This window comes from Talpa europaea (assembly GCF_964194135.1).
Source record: "Talpa europaea genome assembly, chromosome: 11".
In the NCBI taxonomy this organism is placed as follows: Eukaryota; Metazoa; Chordata; class Mammalia; order Eulipotyphla; family Talpidae; genus Talpa; species Talpa europaea.
The window spans coordinates 87,880,231-87,905,125 of record NC_140078.1 but is presented as its reverse complement, the minus strand read 5'-3'; the positions used below and the strand labels follow the sequence as shown (position 1 = coordinate 87,905,125).

The following is a 24,895-nucleotide window of genomic DNA, read 5'->3' as shown; positions in this document are numbered from 1 at the left end:
AGCAGTTGAGCGCTGGGTTGCGAAGCTGCCCGCTGCCTCTTCATCGCCAGTTCGATCCCCGGCTGCTCCTCCGCCACCGGAGGAGGGTCCCACATGGCGTGACAGACCTCTCCTGCCGCCCACTGCTCCCCTCAGCAGTGTACTTCGGTCCTTCTGCCTGCTCTGCTCCCCGCTCTGGCTCTGGTGAATTCTCTCACCCTCCCGCACTTCTGACTGTCCCAGTGCTTGTATAAATAAATAAATCTTTTTAAAAATAAATTAAGTAAATTAAAAATTAAATTAAATTAAAACATACTGTGCAAGCTGAATATTTGTACATAGAAATATCTTTAAAAGATACCAAGAGTGACATTGTTTTGGTTGTTCTCATTATCAGTTTTTAAAATTAACTATTTTAGGATAACTTTAGGTTTCAGGAAAATAAATGATACAAGTGTTTGCACATACATCCTACCCACTTCTCAAGGTTTTGTTTTATTCAGAATAGAGTCTAAGGAGACATGGCTACAAATGTTGCATGGTATCTTGGATGGAATCCTAGAACAGAAAAAAAGGACATTAGGTAAAAACTAAAGAAATGTCAATAAGATACAGACTTTTTGTTAATAATAATGTTGTATCCATATTGACTCCTTAATTATGACAATGTACTGTACTAATATAAGATGTTCATGTCAGTTCTTTGTGAATTCACACATTGAATTTTAAAATACTCTCTGAGTATCTGTTGTGTACCAGACACCTCTGTAGCTGACTAGAAAGCAGGGATGAATAACACGGGAATGCCTGTTCCCAAGGAATTCCAGTTTGTTATAAAGCACGAGACTGAATAACCTATGATAAGAAGATAAAAAGATAGAAGTCATGGCCTATGGGAAATCAAGAGTAGGGATATTTATTTTGCTAGGGTTGCAAAATAACTGAGAAAAAAGCAATCAGCTGAATGCCAGTTATTTAAACAACTGATAATTAGAGGATGATTAGCAAAGGTAATAGTGAAAAGAAACAAGAATAATGAGAACAATTGTATTCAATGATAATTAATTCTAAGCACTGAAAGATTTCTTGTCCCAATAGGAGACAAGTTCAACATAAGCCACTAGTTGGTTTTCTTGTATCAAAAACTAATATATAATAGGGAAATATTAAGCATATAACCTGCAAGAACAACAGCAAAAAAAAAGTGATATTTAAGTTAGTCTTTAATGGCAAATATGATTCTCTTCTAATTTAGTCATCATTTACAGGGCAACTGCTCTGTTTGATTTAGGGGGTTTTCCTACCCCTTGTGGAGGTCTGGAAATAGATTGTTTCCAACTATTCAGATAAATAGCAGACAAATAGGAAACTCTTTGGTTTGAAAATGATATTAGATACTTACAACAGTTAGATACTTACAACATTTTAGCAAGTATATAAAATATCAATGACTGTTTTGTGATCTTAACACATAAACATGACAGTTACATTTGGATTTGGGTTCCCAAAGGAAAATTAAACCCTTCAAAGCAAAGAAGAATCCCAGCTGGCATAAGCACTTGACAGATTCAAAGAAGATAGGGTTTTCCTGTAATATATTCCATTCTCAACCTTTTGTTTCGGCTTTAACATTTCTATCTCTTCAAATGCTACTCCAGCCAGTCCACCTGCATAAAATTAATAATAGTTTTTTTATAAGTAATAGCATTTTTTGTGTATGTAGATAATAAAAGTGCCCATCTTTAGAATTAGTTTCTTTCTTTAGAATTAGTTTCTTTCACACTATACTTACTTTTTTAATTTCAACTAATTATTGGGTGCTTTCAGAGCTTTGCTTTTCATATAATATATATATATTGTAGCCACACTCTGTCCTTAGTATTTGTTTCAGTTTATAAAGAATACAATTAGCCTTTTTTAATGCTTAGTTCAGTCACAATTAAAGCTCCCTTAATGGTTAGGGATTGGTCTTCCCAAGACTGAGAAGGTGTTTTTAATTATTCATTCTTTGGTTTGTTTCTTACAGCAGCCTCAGCTGTGCTTTATTATTCAAAGGTTAATGCAAACTGAGAAGTGGGTAAATTAAATCTGCTCAGTAGCCAACAATTCTACGTATTAGCAGACCTTGTAAGATGAGGATGGGCAGTGTAAGTTATTTCCACCACTACAACACTGCCAAAAGCAAAAACCACTAAATCCTTCAAAGATAGCCTACGTTGACAGGACTTACTAAGGGATACTACAAATTGGTGGTTCTTAAATAGCAGATCTTCTGTAAAATCTGTGTTTGTTTTGCTTACAAAGAGGGAAAGCAGTGGCTGAAATCTAAAAGCTACTGTAGAAAATTGATGTAGATACCATGACTAATGAACTTTGTATAATATTAAATCCCCAAGTTGAGTGCAGGAAGTCACTTCCAGAAATGTTCTACAAGGGCAGACTGCAAAAATCTCACATGAAAGCGAGTGCATAATGGATGTCCTTAGACAGCTAAGCAGTGTGAAAGTGCTGTCCGTAACTCCACCCCTGCGTCTTGGGAGAAACAAAAAGTTTCTGGACCCTTTCATTTTCCTGCCTTTTATGGAATCAGAAATTTTGTAGACTTTTAAGATACCTGGTAGAAATACTGGTGCAAATGATGTGGGGTTTGGGGAGAGGGAATAATTCAGTAGATTTTGTGAATACATCAAAAGCCAAAGAGTAACTTCTTAGGCTCTCTCCTACACTGGAGTGTATGTCTCTGAACTCTTTAAAAACTTGCCCTCACCTGGGTCAGCACTTCCTCCAAGAGCCCCCAGAGCCAGGTCAGTTACCTTCCATGCTTCTTCTGTCGAGTACGTAAGATAGACCAGTGTGATCAGTTCCCTGTTCCTTTACTAAGAAGAATGGGAGATGAAATCTGTGCATGTCATTGAAAATCTCATTTTTTTTTTAAAAACACAAACCCTGATTGCTTCCTGAAAACTACCCTAAGGTAAATCCAGGTTTATGAGATTAAATTGGGTTTGTTTGTCTTTATTGAGGTAACATTGGTTTACAGCACTGTGTATGATTTAGGGGGATATATTCACACCTGCCAGGTGTGTGTTACCACACTACCCCACCATCCTATACCCCAAGCCATTGGATCCCACCCCCAAATAGGGGTTTAAACGGGAAAAAATAATCCCATCTCACATAATTATAGTGAAGTTTAAAGAAGATGATGCATGTAAGAGTGCTTTATCAATTCGGTAAACCTAGCCCAAGATTAAATGTTGTTAGCTACTAAATAGTATTATATAAATGTTGTTTAATACTTGCTAAGTGTTTGTATGTGTAAAGGCAGAAATGGGCACAGTGCAGGTTTTCTATGATTCGAGCAGGCAGGGTAAAGGAGGAGTCCTGGAGTCCTCGGTGGCTTTTCAGGCTTTTATTGGGATTTACCAGGTATGCGGCAGGCAGGAGTACTGAGGGCTTTCCAGCGCTCTCTTGTGTTCTCTCAGCTTCTCTCGTGGTTCTTCCATTCATTCTGCTTCTCCCAGCGTCTGCGTGATGCCGCCCGATAGGCCCAGTCTTAGCCCACGAATCCTATCTACATATGCCCACACCCTACTCCAGGTGCCCGCCAGCAGGCTTGCATTCGGGGCCACGGGGTTCTGTCATCTATCCTAATGGCGGGAGGGCAGAAAAGCCTGATACTTTTTACCTTACCCTACAGTATGGTATTGGATCTTACATGTTTTCCTCAGACCATAATAACACTAATCTACTTTTTATTGGTCCTTGTTGGTAGGAAGCTAATGTTGGCACCCCTTAGTTCATTATCATTGCTGCCATGTATTCTTCTTCTGCTTCTAGTCTTCACTATGCCTTGCTGTGCAGCATTGTGCATGAAAGATGAAGAACGCTTGCATGAGACTGTCCTAGGTTTGAAACTCAGTTCCACCATTTACTGTATTACGCTTGCCAAGCCATTGAACTTCTTTGAGCCATAGTTTCATGCAACAGTAAGTTTGCAGAGTTGTAACATTTTGAAGGAGTATTAGTGGTAATTGTAACCATTTTGTAAAACACCAATCAGGCACTATACTTCATACACGCACGCACACACACATAAAATGATGTCCCTCTTACAGGTAAGAAAACTGAGAATGAGAAGTATGAAAGGTGCTTAATACAATGTCTGGCACAGAGTAGATGCTCATTAAATGGTAGATCTTATTATATGGATTTCACTGTGTGCCCTCTATGTGGAACCTTCTAAAATGTCTGTTAACCTTTACTAAACATGCCAGTCATCTGGAGATTCTTTTAACAATGTAGATTCTAATTCAGTAGCTCTGCATCATGCTGCTGCTCTCTGTACCACACTTTGAGGCCCGCATTTTTTTTTAAGATTCAGAAGCAGTTCACATTCTTTTAAAAAGCTCTGAACTTCTTTTACTCAAAGAACATATGAAGAAATCATGCACTGAACAGACATACATGTACTGAACACACACACACCCCCAGGAGTTCCCTGTGGTTGAATTTCAGATGGGGAGTGAGCAGAGAGTAGTTATATCGCGAAAGACCTCAGTGGAGGCCAGAAGCTCTTAGAAGTAACAAATTTGAAAACCACAGATTTTCAGAATTTATTTCTAGTTCCTATCATGATAGTCTGGACCCTATACTGCTTAACCTCAATCCTCTGGCATGTTTGCTGTTTCCCAACAAGGAACCCACTTTCCTCCTCCCTATTTTTTTTTCCTTGCAATGTCTTTAAACCTCGTATGCCCCATTTACCTGTGTTGTTATTCCAGCCCAACTTTATGCCACTTCTTTTATAAAACCTTTCCTTAAAAAGGTACAGTTTTTGTCAGAACCACCTGTGGGACTTGTTAAAATGACATCCTTACCCTGACAGAGTATGGTATTTCTTCTCAGGTCACTATTGAATTGATACTTGGTACTGTCATGATGTAAGAAATCCCACCCAGCAGGAAGCCAAATTGTTCTTTTCTCAGGATTCCTATAGTATCTTGATTATGAATCCCATGGAGCTCAGTATTTTGCCTTCTTACCTGTTGCCCAGATAGGAAGCTTCTTGGGAATCAGGGCTGTTACATTTTGCTTTGTGCCCAGGTCTCAGTACATTACGGGCACTGAGACAAAGGTGGGTAGCTAACTATTGAAGATAAATCTCAACACCCTAAAGCTAGTATTTTGACCTTGTATAAATCTTGGTCTTCTAAAGTAATCACAGAGAAGTTTTCAGTTAAGTCCACTCAACCCCACCTCTTACGGCAATTAATGGATATCTTTTATTGCTGATTTGTTATTTACAGGGCCTCTTTTAGCAACCCTAGCACCATTCTTCTCCCATAGGACTGACATTTAGCCTTTCTTCTCCTAAACTTGGAAAAAAAAAAAAAAGGTGTCTCTATATTTTATGTTTTGTTGAAGTGGCAGTGGTGTGTGTCTCATGTAGTTGAAGGGATGAATTATAAAGCCACTTTGTAAAGAAAGCATTTTGACCTGGTACTGTCTTAGATGTTGCGGGAGGATGGAATATTTAAAATTGAAGCTATTCTTTACTGAATCACAAATCCAGAAAGCTGGGACATAATCATCATTTGTCATTTTCTTTCATGAGCTCTGTATTTAATGGGAAGAAGTATGGGGGAAAGAGAAACATAAACATACAAGTGGTCAGATAGAGGGTATAGACAAGGAAATTTAGAGCCTGTGGGGAAACTTAAGTACCTTAAGACACTTCTTTTCTCACATGGAATAGAGAAAAAAGCACAAGAGTTGAGGTAGGTGGGCAGAAGAAGCAGTGTTACAGTATGTGCTAGACTTGCTAAATAAATGGGAGTCATCAAAGGTCATTATTTCTTGTTTGAATAACTAAAAAAAGAATTTGGTAACTGAAAAAAAAAATGACTGCCAAATCTCTGAATCTTGTCCTTGAAACATATGTGCTCAGAATGAAAAGCTAAGAGAAAAACCCCAAATTGGTCTTGACCTCTTGTCGCCTATCTTAAGCAGGACAGTTTATCCTAATGGTAACCATTCGATTTTTCCAGTTAAGTCTTTGTGTCAAAATTGACAACAGTTGTGACATAGTAAGTGCTCTCAGGATCTGAGGGGTCAGATTTTCCTCTGTGGGTTGTGTCCTTGGCCAATTCCTTCATTATGTTAACCATTAATTTTATCACTTTAGAAAGATAAATGGGGGGTTAGTTTTTATTTCTTCTTTTCTTTCCCTCCACCCTCTTCCCATGTACAAACTAAGACTCTGGCTCTTGTGTAAGGTTATTCTTCCTGTGAGGAGGGAGTGTGTTGAAAGGGGAGGGGGGAGTATGTTGAAAGGGGAGGGGGGAGGCTAAGAATAACTTGATTAACTTGTTTCTGAAGTCCTTTCAGCTACCCTAAAGGATTAAAAATTCTGTGATTCAGTATTTTAAGTAAAAGTATTGATTTTATGTCTAATTGTCTGACCCAGAGGAATTCCAATCAAGTTCTAATGCTTACTTCTGTGCTATGGAAAAGTTGAAGTAGATGGTTTCCAAAGCCTTTATAATTGTAACCTTTTTTCTAACAACCCACATGTAAAAAATAAGATCCAGTTCTTTTTGACTATGTAATTTATCTTTGTGCATATAGATCAGTCTTATAAAAATGTACTTTAGGAGGAAAAGAAAGAATATAGTTTTCCCAGTAGTCTTCCTTCCTGTTTCCCAGTTTCTCTACATTTTCCTGCTCAGTATTTCTTATATTTATGTTTCTTAAAATTTTGTTGCAAATTTGTGCTCTCAGTGCATTAGATTACACACTAGGGAAATTTAATACATACACAAGCACATAATGCAGAAAGAGGCAAGGAAGTGTAAGGTGTCATGAATTTAGAGCCTATTACCTTCCAGGGGAAAAAGTAGTACTTTGGTAATAGTAATTACTTTTTTAAATCCTCTTTTTCTTCCATTTCTTCCTTTCTAAGTTGTTAACAGTTAACAAAGAACACCAACAAAATAGATGTCAGTTCTTCCTTTAAAGTAAGGTTTGTTAAAAGATAGTATATTCAACTGAAATTCTTCTTTCGTCTTTGCATCTCAAATCTGGACAATGTGATTGAGGATAAAGATAGAGATAGAAGAGAAGAAAGGATAATAATTTCCCAATGAAACACCCAAAGTCCCATCCCCTCTTAGGTAAATGACCAGCCAAACAAGGTTGACCCAAAGCGGGGCTGCTGAGGCCCGAAAACCTGCCACAAGTTTAAGGGCCCTTCTCTTGGGGAGCCATAGGAATAGGGCAGAAGGGACCAGGCAAGTCTGGGATGAAAGGAGCGAAATCAAAGTACAAATCAAAGCAGTGGCTGCCATTGGCAGCCTCTCCACAGAGCCGTCACCCACATCACTTCCAAGTTTCTCAGTGTATCTTGTCTCCACGTGTCTCCTCCAAGTCCCCTAAGTCCTTGGTGCAATTCCAAAGCCAAAAAGCAAGAGCAGTTTCTCCGTGTGTCTCTTCAAGTCTTCTTCAAGTCTTCCTCCAGCCTCTTCTTGCCACTCAGCTCCACCCTTCATTCCGTGGAGTAGAGAACATGAAACTGCCCATTTTTAATGGAGCTCCCTCTCTCTGTAACATAAGGACCAGATCCTTAAAGACTGGGGAAAAGCTGTATGAAGAGAAAATACTCACAATCCTGTTCTGCTTAGAGTTTAATGTACAGAATGAATCTTTTCTGTCAGCACTATTATGTCCTAACTTTTTAAGCTGTCATGATGGATTTTGGTGGTATTAGCATTTTTTTTAAATGACTAAGTACAAACATAGGAAACTTCAGGAGTCTATAAAATGCTGTTCTCTATTCATCCTCTCAAGAGCTAGTCTTGTTTTTTCAACACCCTTAGCCATAGGGGATGCCTATTCACTATCAGAATGAGTTCTTTTTTTATACTGATTTAGATAACACTGTTCCTTAATATTTCCTCTTTCCAAAGTTTCCATAAATATTGTTTTTATAACTATTTTTGCATATAATGTTACACTTCCAAAGGAGAAACTAGCCAAGGGGATAAGGACGATGTCCTAAAAGGGAATGGAACTAAGGTGAAACCTGAGGGACAAATAGAACAGTCTTACCTGCAGAGCATCTTCTCCAAAAGCCAGAAGACAAGGAAGAGCCCAGATCCCTTGGAGGTTCTACAAGTAATTTGGCTATGATTAAAGAATGGCATTGGAAGAGGAGGAGTGGCAAGGGATAAGGACACGGATATAGCTAGAACCAGATCTTTATGAGAGACTTTGTATGCTTCAATGGAATTCATGCTTGATCTTGAAGGTAATAAGAAGCCAGTGAAAGAGGGGAACAAAAGATCCCATTTATCATTTTGCACAATGTATGTATTTCCATCTGGTTATAGTCCCCATACAATTCCCACCCCCTTGTTTTGATCCTACTCCCCACCCCCGGTGTGTCTCTGGTTTATAGTTGCTTGTTGATTTTGATTTTTACTTTATTATAATTAGGCTTTTTCCTGGTCCCTTATTTAGGTTTTCTAAATTCCTGCTATGATGAAAAAATGTTTAAAATTTTAAAAAAAAATCCCATTTAACAGATTTTCTGGAAATTGCCCTTTCTGAGCTTTGGTGGATGGATTGAAGGAAAGTAAGACTGAAGGTGAGAAACCAGGGGATGCTGGTATTGTCATCTGAATGCGAGCTGGAGACAGATTACAAAATTCTGTAGGCTTTGGGGAATTCAGAGGGAAAGATGCCTATCCAGTTTCTGACCAGATCAGAGATTCCGTCAGTGTTTGCTGGGGTAGTTGGTTGTGGAAAGTGGATAATGAGATACTCAGGTGAGAAAATCAGGAGAGTGAGGGTAATAACCCCTAGGAGGCAGACATTGAAGAGGTTTCATTAAAGAAGGCAAAAGAATTAGAGGGAGACTCTTGGAGATTTGCAATCTTGAAGAAAGTTTTTTTGGGAATCAAGAATTTTTCATTTCTATAACTGTTCTAACAATTATGTTAATCATTTCTGCCTCCACCTCCAGTTTCTGGTCTTGAGAAGCCTCCATCCTTAATTTTTTACTCTACTCCATCACTGCCACCTATTTCTGGGTTCCTTACTACTTGGTGATGCCTTGTTTAGCCAAAACTCTGTAACTAACTGGTTACCACTCTTGGAAGAACATCTTAAAGCTTCTTAAGTGCCTCAGAGAAATTATATCTTCATATCTGAGAAATGTGTCTGTGCCATTGTTACATAGCTGTGTATTCCTGTGTGTATTTTTTAAACTAAATTTCTTCATCTACCTTGAAGTAATGTTGTAACTACAGACCTATAATTTACTCTACTTTTAAGCTCTTCCTTCTGATAAACTTATCTATTCATTTTAGGTCTAATTATAGCTCAGGGTGTAACTATGTGTATTATTCATCTGAATGACTGAGCTTGTCTGGCAACAAGGAGCTGTTGTTGCCAAAGCTTTATTGTCATCTGGCCTGAATTTACTCTGTTTATACTTCATGTCGGCTTCAGGAGAGCTTCAGGGAAGGTGGGGAGACTGCTGTATTCTGGTCCCTGGTACTACTGCTTCTCATTATACTGTAGCACTTCGCAGTAAGCTTAACAACTATGATTTTATTTTTACTTCATTTTTATAAATAAGAGAAAGCCTGCACTAGAGATAATATTGAACTCTCCTACATTCCCCATATCCAAATCTGTTTCTACCTGTTACCCCACTCCACATCTTCCCTGTTCCTTGCACAAGCACTATCATGAAATTAGGTTTATCTTCCCAGCTAATTTCTTGAAATATTTTGACAAAGATATGTACTCATAAACACTGTAAAATGCTGTTAAGTTTCTAATTTACTACAATAGGATTGTTAGTGGGTAGAATGATGGGTACGCCTGGGTCCCCAAACCTGCCTGCTCTAAATGGGTTCTGCCTTCCACCACATAAAGACAAACATACTCTCAGAGCATAAGATCTTTAATTTAAAAAAAAAGAATTTTAATAGAATTAGTGTACAGTATAGAGAAGAGAAAGAATATAGTTAAAATAGTTGCCAGTCAAACACCCAAAGTTACCCATCCCCTCATGAATAAATGCCCAGCCAAAGAGGATTAACCCAAAGCAGGGCCACTGAGGGCTGAAAGCTTGCCACAGGTCTAAGGCACCTTCTGGTGGGTCTAAGGAAAGGGGCAGAAAGGGCCAGGCAAGTCTGCAAGGAAAAAGCAAAATAAAAATTAAGATAAAGGCTGCCATTGTCAGCCTCCACACAGGTCTCTCACCCCATCTCTTTCTCATTCAAGTGTCCCCTTCCATGTCCTCCAAGTCCCTGGCATAAATCCAATGCTGCAAAGTAAACACTGCTTTTCTTCACCTGTCATATGTCTCTCTGCCTTCTCAGATCTCCTTCTGGTCTCCTTTTAATCTCCTCTATCAGTCCTCTTCAGCTTCTCCTGATGCACAGCTCAGTAGCTGGGTCAGGGAACCTGGGATCTCCCCTTTCTGTGGGGATTACACTTTCAGGATCACATTATACATATGCTGCAACTTGCTGTTCTTCAGCATTTTGGTAGGCATTTTTAGCATCCTTTTTCTTATTGGAAAATTGGTGCATATATTAGAACATATCTAACACATTATAAAACCTAGTAATAAAATAATTAGCTCCTGAATTCACCAAGCATCTGAGAAGCAAAACATCTCTAGAACATTGAACCACCTGTGTGCTGTGTCTCCACCTTTTGCTCCTATCCACGAAGCTACATTTTTGAACTTGGTTTTCATTCATCTTCCTCTTTACCACTCATGTATGTGCATGTCCCTCAACACTGTCTTTCCTTGTTTTTAAACTTTGTGAAAATAGTATATAGTATATGTTCCTTTTAGACTTGCCTTTTTATTCAATATATTTTTAAGATTCATCCATTTTAATATATATATATTCACTGCTGTGTTACAGTCCTTTGGGTAAATTTATCCATTTTTATGTTAATGGACATTTGTGCTGTTTCTGATTTTACTATTACAAATAGTACTTCTGTGGACATTCTTATACAGACATAAAAATTTCTTTGCAGTAAATGCAGACACACCTCATTTTATTGCACTTTGAAGATATTACGCTTTTTAAAAATTGACTGTGGTAACCCTGCATTGAACAAGTCTCCTTTGGGTGCCATGTTTCCAACAGCTGAGTTTTTTTTTTAAATAAATTATTTTCAATTAAGATGTACTTCTTTAGACATCTTGCAAACATTATAAATTATAGTATACTGTAATGAAAATTTCATATGAATTAGAAAACAAAACATTCATATGCCTCCCTTAGTTGCAATACTTGCTTTATTGTGGTGGTCTGGAAACAACTGGTGATAGTTCTCAGGTGTGCCTATACCTAGGAGTGGAGTTGCTGTGTTGTAATATAAGGATATTTATATATATTCAATTTAACATTCTTATCCAAATTAATTGAAAATACTCATCAGCAGTAGTTGTTTTTATCCATTTCCTCATTAAACCTTGGTTTTGTCAGCATTTAATTTTGCGTATAAAGTTTGTGAAATAGTGAATTGTAATTTTATTTCCTTTCTTTGATTTTAATGAGATTGAACATTTTTTATACTATAACTGGCTATTCATGTTTCCTCTTTTTGAAAATGACTCTTTTCTAATGAATCGTTGGTCTTTTTCTTATTCACTCACAGGAATTTGTATACTCTAGGCACTAGAATTTGGTCAGTTTTGTATGATCCAAGTATCTTTTCTCAACTTGTGACTTGCCTTACAATTCTGACATAACCAGATTTCCACGTATTTGTGGAAAGGTTTTAGGTGATTCTTTGCTCTTCCACAAACATTTTAGAATCAACTTGTCAAGTTTTATTTAAAAAAAAAAAAAAACAGCAACAACTGTTAAATGTTTGATTAGATTTCATTTGATGGATTTGGTGAAAATCTTTAGGCTGCTGGGTCTCCTGACCCATAAATTTGGTGTCTCTCTTTAATTCTCTTGAGTATACTTCAATAAATTTTATAGTTTTTCTCTAAAAATTTTACATATATTTTCATAAACTTGTTTATAAGTTCTTACATTTTAATATTACTGTGAAAGATTTTAAAATACTTTTTCTAGTGTTGATGTATTGAAATGTAGTTGATTTTTGAATATTGATCTTACATCCCCACTTTCCTAAACTTTTTTGAGTTTGCTACATCGTATATACTTTTAGATTGTTTTCTGCTTACATACTATAGATCTTCCCAGTTTATTTCTCCCATCTCAATCAGTATATCTTTGTTTTTACTTAAATCCTTCGTGCTTTGATGACTATGATCTTTAGTACAGTGATGGTTAGATTTGAAGATAGTGGGCATCCTTATGTACTTCAATTTAAAGGCCGTGCTTTTAATGTTTTTTCCATTGAGTCTATTAGTTGCTGTGAGGTTTCTGGTGGATGCCCTTTATCAGGTTAAGTTTCCAATTTTGCTAAGAGTTTTTATCATGAATAGCTATTAAACCTATTGAGTGCTTTTTCAGTACCTGTTGAGATGATTTTTTTAATCTGTAGTGAAATGAATTACATTAATAATTTTCTATTAAACTATCCTTACAGTCCCAGAATAATTCCAGCTTTGTTAAGTTGCATACTTTTCTGATACACTGCTCAGCAGTGAATTTTTTTTTTTTTTAGATAAAAACTGATCTCAAAATAAAAGGGTCCTCTAGAAGCTAAATCTTTGTTGACAATACAATCCTTCCCAACAACCTTAATAGGGTTGCCCACTTTGCTACATAGTGTGAAAAGAATTTCTGGCTTTTACATGAAGGTACTAGCTTGATGTAAAAGGAAAAAAAGCACAAGAAAATAAAGTTATGTCATTTTTCCCTTCCTGCTCCCTGAGAGAATTAATAAAATTCAGTTGACTCGTGTGGACCTTATTTTCCTCAGTAAATTTCTCCGAAACAAGAGAGGACATATGTTTGTTGCTAGTAGCCATGCGACTTAACTTGCTGTGCTATTAATCCTTCATCCAGCAAACTTTTACTGGGCATTAAGAACAAGTCAAAGTGTATTTTTCAAGGAACTTATGTCCTGTGTAAGAAAGAAAAAGTAAACAATTCTAAAACAGATATAGAATGAAATGATACATCTTATCTTTTTAGTCCTCATTAGTCTTGATGTATAGGAAGTGGTGGGCAGAAAGTCTTTGGATTGAGAGAGTAAAGAAGATTCACATGGGATATGATACTTGAGCTGAGTCTACATATGATAAACAATTGCTGGTCTCCATGAACCTTATGTTCTTAATGTCTAAGCATGTTTTGTTTGTCTCATTTCAGTGCTGGACCCAAAGGAGACAACATTTATGAGTGGAGGTCAACTATATTGGGACCCCCAGGATCTGTCTATGAAGGAGGGGTGTTCTTCCTTGACATTACCTTTTCACCAGACTATCCATTTAAACCCCCTAAGGTCAGTATGAAGTTTTCATCAATATGCATTTCTGTGTATGTGTGTGTGTGTGTGTGTGTATCTATACATACTTCCAAATATATATATATATGTGTGTAGGAGTGATATGTAGGAGTGGATGTCTTTTCTGTTAGACAACTTCCCAGGGATGATTGTTTATAAAAGGGAGTAGAATGTAAAAATTATAGGTCATTCTTCTCCAACCTTACCCCTTTATTCATATTCATTGCCTTTTTCCCTCATCATTTCTGTCTCCTTTCTCTAGTATATGTTTTAATGTAACATAAAACAGCATGTTTTGGATAGAAGCAGGGGGATGAGGTTAGCCATTTCTAGCCCTCAAGTTAGAATACAAACCATGACCCATAACTGGAGTGAGAACCAAGCCCAGGAGCCAGAGTAAAGATGGAGGGAGCCTTACAAAGGTAAGACCAGCTATGAGAATTCAAGTTTTCATGCCTCCACCACTCAGCTGCTCACATGAAGTCCACATGCTCTAGAACACAGTGTTAGCCACAGAGACTTAACAGTCATGCCAAGAAAAATCAGGGAAGAAATATTTAAAATGGCCCATTAATACAAAAATTATATATGAATGACTAAAGAAAGTACAAAAGTACAGTATAATCAAAACGTGGTAGGGGCCTCCCCGGTGGCGCAGCGGTTGAGCGCTGCGTTGCGAAGCTGCCCGCGGCCTCTGCAGCGCCGGTTCGATCCCCGGCTGCTCCCCGGCCACCAGAGGAGGGTCCCACATGGCGTGCAGACCTCTCCTGCCGCCCGCTGCTCCCCTCAGCAGTGTACTTCGGTCCTTCTGCCTGCTCTGCTCCCCGCTCTGGCTCTGGTGGATTCTCTCACCCTCCCGCGCTTCTGACTGTACCCAGTGCATGTATAAACAAAACAAACAAACAAATAAATAAATAACATGCCTCTAAAAAAAAAAAAAGTGGGAGAATTTTCACTTACTTAAACCAAGTTATATTCATTAAGAATTCTTTACATTCCTTTGTACTACCTGTAAGCCTGCCATTTGACAAGTTTAAATTTGATCTCCACTTTGAAAAGGAAGAGCCCCGAGAATACTGACTGTACATTGGCCACCAAGAAAGAAGTCTCATTTCACCCAATTTAACCTCTCAGTGCAGAGAACAGTAAAACTTATTTGAATTATAGGTGTCGGTTAACTATTTTAAAGAACAAAAATAAGGCCAGACTTCACCATGACTTTCTGCATTCCTCTCTTCCACCTTCCCTCTGTTCCCTCTCTCCACCACCCTCTGTTCTTTCCTTTCCATGGATACTTGAATATTGTTTTCATATCAAAACAAAAGGTAATAATTATCCTTATTTTACCAAAAAGGATACGAAGGCTCAGATAAATTAAATAATATTATGCAGCAAGCAAATAGCAGTATCAGGATTAGAACTCTGGAAGGCTGACTCCAAAGCCCTTGTTCCTTACTACAGTACATAGTACATTTTTCCAAGCTGACAGGACTGCATTGCATAGGTTTTTCAGTACAAAACCATAGTGTATCTAATTCTTATTTAGTGTATCTAATTCCTTAACTGGATGGGAACCATATGTCTTCCAATACTACTTTGAACCAGCCCTGTTGCACTGCCAGTAATGCGTGGCCCTTCTCTGACAGCCTTTTCAGTAAATGAAGTACAGAGTAGGGAAGCTCAGATCAGGTAGTTGTGCTACTTGTAAGTCTGATGTAATCTCTTCTGTGAATTATACATGTCAGAAAATGTGGGGCTTATCCAAGTTCTGCATGAGAGAAATGTACACATTAAATAAAGTTTGAAGAGAAGGCTACAAGACAGAATTTAATACAACAAAATACGTAATTTGAGGTTCTAAAAAAAACATGACACAACAGCAAAGAATGCCTTGCTTTATTTTCATATCAGTTAAATTTGGGGACTTCACATGGGCCCCAATTCTGTGGGAGCCTGTGGTTCTTGAAGTCTTAAAAGACATTTTTAAGATTCAAAACTCTGAACCAGTCACACTGTCTCTGGAGTGCTGGATTCACTTCCACGCTCCTTGTTTTATCAAGAATGAACACACTGACTCAAAGCACTGTAGTGGGCATCAGCTATACCAGTTCATTTATTCTCCAAAACACCTACATAAAGTCAGAGTGTTCGCATCCATAGATCAGGAAGCACAGGTGAAGCTTAGAGGGCTTTTCTAATAACATGCAACCAAGGCTCTACTGAATGGTCATTCCAGGGACCATGTACTGCCCATTAAATTATATGCAGTCACCCTGGAGATGTTTATTATTAAAATAGGACATGGGAAAAACGGGCTATCTGTCTTCAGGAACTATGGTCTGAGTTGGGACTAGATTTTGTCCTGGATGGTTGGATAGGACAAAAATAGAAGCAGAAGGGTGTCAGTTACAGAGAAGTAAATTGCAATTCTGTATGAGGAAAATCTGACCTACAGTTGGACATGCTGCTTTTGAATAGTTCTACTTCTGATATACTGGGCTTCCCTTTGTTGGGAGTATTCAAGAACAAGCTGAATGTAACCAAAAAAAAAAATTAAATTCTCTGACTGAATGAATTTCATTAGACAATCTCATAGGACAAAGAAAAATCAAACTTTGATAACTCAAATCACAATTTAAATGCACATGCACATGTAATAGAAACCAATAGGAAGTTTTTCAAAGCAAATTATCACTACCTAATTTTTCAGTTTTATAAATCAGATTTTGTAGATAGCTGTATTACCCTAAGGCAGGAAAGTTTGTCTTGAAAGGTGGTAACTAAAAAAAATACTTTTATTAGTAGTAGTCTTGAAGTTCCATTCCCAAGCCTCCTACTTTCCTATTACTCTAAATTGTCTGTATTTGGGGTTAAGTCTTGGCTTTTTTTCTCTGTTGCCCTTATCCTTTTGTTCTTTTTCCAAATCCCTTTGCCACACATTTTGATTCATGCAATATTTCCCAATACTATGAAAAAATGAATCGGGTAGCACTAGCTGTTGAAGAGAAATAATGGTCTAAACAGAGGCTCACAAATAAATTTGACTATTAATGATAATCATATATCCATGAAATAAAAATAGTCTATAGCATGATTGGATCTGTTGAATCACTTTTCCCAGACTCTTATATTTAAAATCCTTGGTGAGGACTTTTTAATGCTATTGTGTTCAGTGTATCAGTAGCGTGATTTGGATGCCTCTTATTGCCACAGGAACTTCTGGGAGGAATAGGGCTTTTTCAGTTTGAACATCTCACGCGCCAGTAACTAAATTTTTAAAATCAGACACCAGTTATAATTTCTTCCAGAATTCACATAAATTTTAATAAGGAAGGAAAACCGTTAATTAAGTATATAATCTTCATTAAACTTGGTATACTAGTTTTAAATATGTCAAGTACTAGTTACTGCATGTTTTAGTGTAAGTATGCGAAATTTAAGCCACAACATAATTTTACTGTTTCAAAGTGTTTGAAGTAATTCATTTCAAAAGTTGAAGTTATTTGATAGCAAATCTTTAGTTGAGTAATTAATCACAATGATAATATTACTACTCTGGGAAAACATCTTTTTACAATGAGTGTTTTTATCTAGGAATAATTCACTATGGCCAAAAAAGAAACACATAATTTTAATTGCTTATGTGTACCCCCAATTTTTTAATGCTGTATTTATTTTGGAGTGTAGACAAACAAATATTATAATTCAAATAACTGAATTATATTATTTGTGAAGTAGAAATTGCTTTATGTCTTATTAGGGATGACATTTTCTTACTCATTAAAGATATTTCTTTCATACTTTTTAATTTTAAGTCTAATGTGTAAATATTTAATGTTTTTAATTTTGCAGTTACATGTTTGTTACAAACAAAAAATAATTGCAGATAAGCCAAAGAAAAAAATTTTAATTTTCTATAATCCTAATCCCAACATTAATTTTTCATGACTTTTTCTATGTCTCTTGAGATTTTTGTTCTCTGAAAATGTGTATTAATATGTTTGTATGCATACTACTTTTAAACCTAACATCATATTTTCACCCAACACTATATTTCCAACTTCAACAAATATATAACTACATTACAATTAAAGAGACTACCTAGTATTTCATTGTATAAGTATGCCAAATTTAATTTCCCGTGACTGGACATCTTAATTTAAACTCTTGCCAAATTTTCTGTTATAATCAATGACATGTAGAACAGCCTTATAATTACATGTTTTGTGAACCTTGTAATTATTTGTTGAGCCTAAATTTGTTGTCCTGGAACATATGGATAAGTGGGTTTACACACATTTGTGAAGTTTTGATAAAGGTTGACAAAATGCCCTCCAGAAAAATTGTATCAATTTATATCATGACCATCAATATAGGATAATATAGTGTTTCCCTACATTGTCCCCTAATCGTATTTAATCTCTGCCAGTCAGAGAGATGAAAAGTGGTATCTCATGGTTACTTGAACTGGTATTTATTTCACTGCCAATGAGATGTGGAATATTTTTTGTGTATACTGTTGTCTAATTATTTCTTATTTTATGAATAACAGGAAAGTGTTTTTCTTAAAAGCCCAAATGAAATAAAACAGACAGTTGTGTTTAAAAATTTCAGAAGAAAGTAAGAGAATATATTGTATTCCTATGTTATGTTTTTTTCTTTTTGAAAATCTTGTGAACCTTGTGTCTAATGTTATGTGTCTCAAAGAGTAATAACATACATGACTTACTCATTTATTACAGCTCGCAAATACTGCATTGTTTACATATAGAAGGTTTGTAGCAACCCTGTATCCAGCAAGTATATCAGAGGGTTTTTGTCAAGAACATATACTCATTTCATGTTTCTGTGTCACATTCAGTAATCTTCAGAATATTTCAGCCTTTTTTATTATGGCTGTTGTTTGTTTGTCACAGTGATCTGTGATCATTGTCCTCCATGTTACTATTGTAATTATTTATGGGCACTACAAACCATGCCATACAAGACAGCAAGCTTAGTTGATAAATGCTGTGTTCTGACTGCACTTCAGATGGGGCCATTCCCCAGTCTCTCTCCCCCTTTTCTAGTCTCTCTATTCTCTGAGACACAATATTGAAATTAGCCCAATGAATAACCTTACAGTTGGCCTCAAAGTGTTCAAGTGAATTGGAAGAGTTACACATCTCTCACTTGAAATAAAAAGCTAGAAATTATTAAGTTTAGTGAGGAAGGCATGTTGACAGTCAAAATAAGTTAAAATCTGGACCTTTTGTACCAAACAATGCAGTGGTACATGCAAAAGAAAAGCTCTTGGAAAAATTTAAAAGTGTTAGTTCAGTGAACACACAAATGATATGAAAGCAAAACAGTCCTATTGCTGATATGGAGAGGGTTTTGGTGGTCTACTTAGAAAATCAAATCAGCCACAACATTCCTTAAATCGAAGCCTAATCTAGAAGACAGTGATGCTCTTCACATTCTGTGAAGGATGAGAGAGAGTAGGAAGTGTCAGAAAGAGTTTAATTAAAGCTAGCAGAGGTTGTTTCATGAGGTTGTTTACAGAAAGAAGCCATCTCCATAATATAAAAGTGCGAGGTGAAGCAGCAAGTGATAATGTAGAAGCTCAGCACGTTATCTGGAAGATCTAGCCAAGGTCATTGATGAAGGTGGTGACATTAACAACAGGTTTTCAATGTAGATGAAACAACCTTCTATTAGTTGAAGATGCCATCTAGGACTTTCATAGCTAGAAAGGTTCAAAACTTCAAAGGACAGGCTATTAATGACTCTTCTTATGGGATAATGCCGCTGGTGACTTTTCCTTGAAACTTTCGCTCATTTATCATCCCAGAAATGTCAGTCCCATAAGAATCATGCTAAATCTATTCTGCCTGTGCTCTATAAATGGAACAACGAAACCTGGATGACAGCATATTTGTTTACAACATGGTTTACTGAATATTTTAAGCCCACTATTGATACCTATTCAGAAGAAAAAGAACTCATTTCAAAACATGACAGCTCATTGACAGTGCACCTCATTTTCCAAAAGCTCTGATGGAGATGAATTTGTTTTCATTCTTGCTAACACAACTTCCATTCTGCACCTCTGGATCAAGAAATAATTTTGACTTAAATCTTTTTATTTAAGAAATACATTTTGTAAGGCTATAGTTACCATAGATAGTGATTCCTTTCATGGATCTGGGCAAAGTAAATTGAAACCTGGAAAGGATTCATCATTCTGGTTGCCATTAAAAACAGTAGTGATATGCCAAATGATTCTTCGTAATGTAAGATTTGTCAATTATTTACATAAAACCCTGCAGTGATTCCCAGCTCACTGAATAAAAGCACACAAAATCTTCTAGAAGCATACCTCTTCCACAGAGCCTTTGTGTTTGCTATTCCTTCTGCCTGCAGTTGTCTTCCCCCCAGAATTCACATGGCTCACCCCATTTCTCCCTTTAGATGTTCATTCAAATGCCCCTTTTTCAGAGAGGCTCTTGTGTCACAACTCCATCCACCCTGTGCTCCCCATGAGCAACCCCACTGCCACCACCATACTGACCTTCTCCATAGCCATTTTCCTTCCTGCATTATATATTTTTTCGTTGATGTGTTTGTTTCCCTTTTTCCAGTTAACATGTTAGTGCCATGAGCACAGAGACTATGTATTTTGATGTTGCTCCTGTATTCTTAGAACAATGTCTGACAGTTTGGAATTCATAAGCCATACAGCTTTGCCATAAAGAAGATATTGATTATCCCACCTATGTCATAGCTCAGAAAACATTCCCATGGTGTTAAGTGGCATAGATAGAGAGTAGATAGCAGAACTGTAATGCAAATCCAGTCCTAGACTGTCATTCCCCAATTACAGGGATTTAAATTTCTTCATCCATATGAAAAAATGTTCAACATCACTTGTAATCAGGGAAATGCAAATCAAAACTACAATGAGATACCATCTTACACCAGTGAGAATGGCACATATTAAAAAAACTAGCAACAACAAATGTTGGCGAGGTTGTGGAGAAAAAGGAACTCTCCTGCACTATTGGTGGGAGTGCAAACTGGTCCAACCACTATGGAGAGCTGTGTGGAGATTTCTTGCCCTACTAAACAGAGCTTCCATATGATCCAGCAATTCCACTCTTAGGTATTCACCCAAAGGACACTGAAACATCAGTTCCAAAGAGCACCTGCACCCCTATGTTTATAGCAGCACTATTTACAATAGCTAAGCTTTGGAAACAGCCCAAATGCCCAAAAATAGATGACTGGATCAAGAAGATGTGGTACATATACACCATGGAATATTACTCAGCATTCAAAAAAGATAAACACATGCAGTTTGCAGCAACGTGGATGGAGCTGGAAGGGATCATGCTCAGCGAAATGAGCCAGAAAGAAAAAGAAAAATACCGGATGGTCTCACTCATAGCAGGAATCTAGAAAACTTAAACAAGGGACCAGGAAAAAGAATAAGTATAAGAAAGAAAATATCAAAATCAACAAATAACTATGAACCAGAGACACTCTATGGGGGTTGGGGGGCGGGGAAAGGAGGGCTTGGGGTCAAAATAAGGGGGTTGTAATTGTATGGGGAATATAAAAAATAAAATTTAAATTAAAAAAATAAAATTTAAAAAAAAATCCCTATATCATTACGCTTAAGCCAGGTCTCCTCCATCTTATGAAAATTACTGCTCTTAACCTCAATGTAGGTCTTTTTTTTCCCCTGTTAAATTTATATTGTATGTTTTAACATGTAGCTTAACATGTTTACTATTCTTCATTTTGTGTGTTAGCTTTCTATCCAGCTGTCTGTTATCCATAGCTTTTATAAACATACCTTTATGTCTCTGTTTAAGTCATTGGTAAAATGTGAATAAGACAAGACTAATAGCAAATCATCCCAGTAGAGAACTTCTTTATTGATTTTGTCACTCAGCAGAATCTGCTAAAATTTGCTTATTAAATTAATCCACATCTGTTAAACTGGGTTATCCATCCTGGAATTCTCTCTCTTGCCCACACGGACGCACCCAAAGTGATTTTGCAACAACCCAATTTGCTTTTGAATCTTACTGTTTATAATTCCTTCAGTCGTAAATACCTTCCCCATACATAAAAATCTAATTTATTGGCTGCTAGGCTACTGCATTTATTTTGGCACTACAGCATTGATTGCCATTGACAGTAATAAAGGAAGAAGACTTCTAAAGACTTTTGATTATGTATAGATTTGACTACAAAAAGAAGTTGTTAGTGTAAACAAAAGAAGAAGTTGTTAGTGGGTCACCTCACTGGTAAAGCTGGTTGGCACAGCACCAGAAGAGCAAGCTGAATCGACCTGTGACCCTCAATCTATGACTCGGTAATTTTTCTGAAAAACTTTTAAAGAGCTCGTCATAAAACATGCTAGAGTTCAAGCGCACTATATCTGCTTTATTCACCTAGTCTATAATTTTATAACTATATTGAAAAGGAAATGGATAAACCATAGCACACTTTGTTTTATCCCATTCATCACTACATCATTTTTAAAGTACTAACTTTATCTGCTTAGTAATCCTTTCTAGAGCTTTGCTTAAAGTGATATCATTCTCCTTGTTAACAAAAGAAATGTGATTTAATGTAATTTAATAGGGTTTGAAAAACTACCTTTTCTATGCCATCTGTTAACATTTCACTCTTATCTACTCCAAGCAATGATTCTTTTCCTTAACTTGCCACACTTTTCTTGAAAAAGCCTTATTTTCTATAAACTTTTTTTCCCTTTGTAAAACTTATTTCTGGAGCTGTCTAAACCCTGAAATGATTTTACTGGCAGGATTTTAAGACAATTAAAAGGTAAAGGTAAGACAGACTAAACACCCTGGAAGAAAGGAGATCCGGCACTGGTCATCATCAAACTTGTAGACCAGTGAGGGGATAGACATGCCAGTGATGATGTTGAATGTTAAATAAATGGAAATTTATTCCTTATGTTCCTTTGTCCTAAACCATGGGCTTTTGTCTTTATAATTGGCAGCAAACATTCTTTAGAGCCAGCGTATTTATGCTTTTGTATCTTCCCTACAACCTGGTACAGACCTGTGTAGACTGTAGGCAACAATAACTACCATCTTGGATCATTAATATGTTAATTGATTACTTTGAAAAGAATAAAATTCATGATATATGAGGCATCATCTCAGAAAAGAATTCTCACCTCCCTACGTTTTATTTATTTACATAAATGCTAACAAGTGAGTTGAGTCATATTTGAGCACATGTATGGGACCTATAGGGATTTGGTAACTAATCAAAGTAGGTGACTCTAGCCAATATCAAGAACCACTGGACATATCAAACATATCCTAAGGTCAGACATCCTAAAGTATCTAAATTAAACCTTAAATACAAATCAGATACCAAAAATCTGTAAAATACATTCAGAGAAAAGATCTTTCCCCTTTTATTTTTTACTTGCACTCCTATCCCTAATTGGATGAGAAATAACTCACCGTATGATGGTTATAGGTTTCTTACACAGAATTAGCATTTATTTATCGACCCTAGAGATCTATATCCAAGCCCTATTAGATGTGTGATAGTATCAGTAATACAAAGAAAAAAGCCTTTCGTCTAAGTCGTAGAAAGGAAGAAACACATGTACACACTGTAAGTTTAACTGTAACAGCAGCACAGAAAAGGTATTGAGTACCTTGATTGGAATGGCAGGGAAAGTTTCATGAAAAATAGTTAACATTCTGTAGGTAAGGGAAAATACACAGTTATCAGGATGCAGGATGGCAGAAGTTTGAAGTATGGAAAAAGCAAGCATGTTCTAGAAATCATGCCCTAAGCATAGTGAAACTTGAGAGAGGCATTTTGAGCAATATATTTAGAAATACTTTGAAAATACAGAAATATCTCAGCAGTAACAATGAGTCTGTTCATTGTAAGTTTGAATTTTTTAATAAAGAGTTGAAAAGTAGTGTAAAATATAATGAGCTAGAAAGTATTTTCTCATGAAGGCACATATATAAATAACCAACATTTTGGAATCATCTTACTGGTCTATCTGGGAATAGCAGGGAAGAATTCCTAAAGGAAATATTTAGCTGGTCTATGAGAGATGATAGAATTTAATAGGGTGGAGAGAGAATATAGGTTTATCAAGGTGCAGAATAAAGTGTTTAAAAGCAAATGCAAGCTTTCTGTTAGAAATGGTCACTGTTTTGAGGATTAGGTTAATGCAACTGTTTTTCAAACACCACATACTCACCGTAAAAAGGAGAGAAGAAAATTGGAATTTGTAATAAGTTATTAATGAAAAACACCAGTAATTTAAAAAGTAACCATTTAATATTTCTCAAAAGTACGCTTTTTTTTTAATTTATGCACACAAGAACTGAGGTATAGGCCAGAGGTGTCGGGGGGTGAGAGGATTCACCAGAGACAGAGTAGGGAGCAGAACAGGCAAATCTACTGAAATACACTGCTGAGGAGAGCAGCAGGCTAGACAGAAGAGTTCTGCTGCGCCATGTAGGTGGCTTCCTGGCTGGGAATCGAACTCATGCTGCAGTGGCTACTGATAGCTTGACGGCGCTGAGACTTTTAATAGCTGTGCCATCAGGGAGGGCCTCAGAAGTATACTTCTTTATATCATTATTCTCCATAAAAAGGTATTGACGTTGAAATGAATTCTTTGAAAGCTGAAGTGCAGGTGAGCATTCAGAGAAAATTTTAATATAGTGAATGCTAATATATTGATCCATTACCACAAGACCAAGCTTTAAGAGCAACTTTTTTCCTCAAATAATTATAAAAAGCAACAAGTATAGGCAAAGTTTTAGAATATGCATGTTTATTACATACACATATTGAGCAATAGTGTTGTTTGCTTACAAAAATACTCAAAGACATCTTAAAGTAGTACATAAACCTTCAGTTTGTGAGCTTATTTCAGTGAAATTGCATTTTCACAGTGTACCATATCTGTAAAACATATTGTGAAGTGGAGATGCAATATTTTTCCTTCCTCAGTTGCCCCTAGAAAGGAGAAGCTTAATAACTCTGTAGCAGCAATATCTTATACCAATAGCATCTATAACCAAAAGTATCTTGTAATTCCTCTAAGCTAGGTATAAAGTAAGAAGATACATGTTCTAATAATCAACAGTGCTTGAGAAAATACTATTCTTCCACTGCAGTAACAAACTGAAGTCTTAACTGTTAGTGTTTTTTAACAGTGAAAATACAATAATTAGAATTTTGGGTAAAAAGTAAGATTTATTCTTGTGTCTTCTTCCTCATAACTTCTTTCTGAACTGCTTTTTACCTAGCCACACCATAAATATCCCAGCATGTGATTATAAAACAATGGTACAGATTTTAACTGCATATTTAAGGAATCTTTACTTTTACCATATCTAAGAAGGTAAAACCTATTTGAAACAGCTTGTCATTG

General features: G+C 36.5%; 1 protein-coding gene across 1 annotated transcript in view; it reads left to right on the top strand.

The window, feature by feature from the left end:
• Positions 1-24,895, top strand: part of UBE2E1 (ubiquitin conjugating enzyme E2 E1) — a gene marked incomplete at both ends in the record, with an annotated part of 521,622 nt that overhangs the window by 195,372 nt on the left and 301,355 nt on the right. The window contains one exon of the mRNA XM_084246429.1: positions 13,314-13,446. Within this exon, the coding sequence (XP_084102555.1) occupies positions 13,314-13,446 (133 nt within the window). The remainder of the gene's footprint in view (positions 1-13,313; positions 13,447-24,895) is intronic.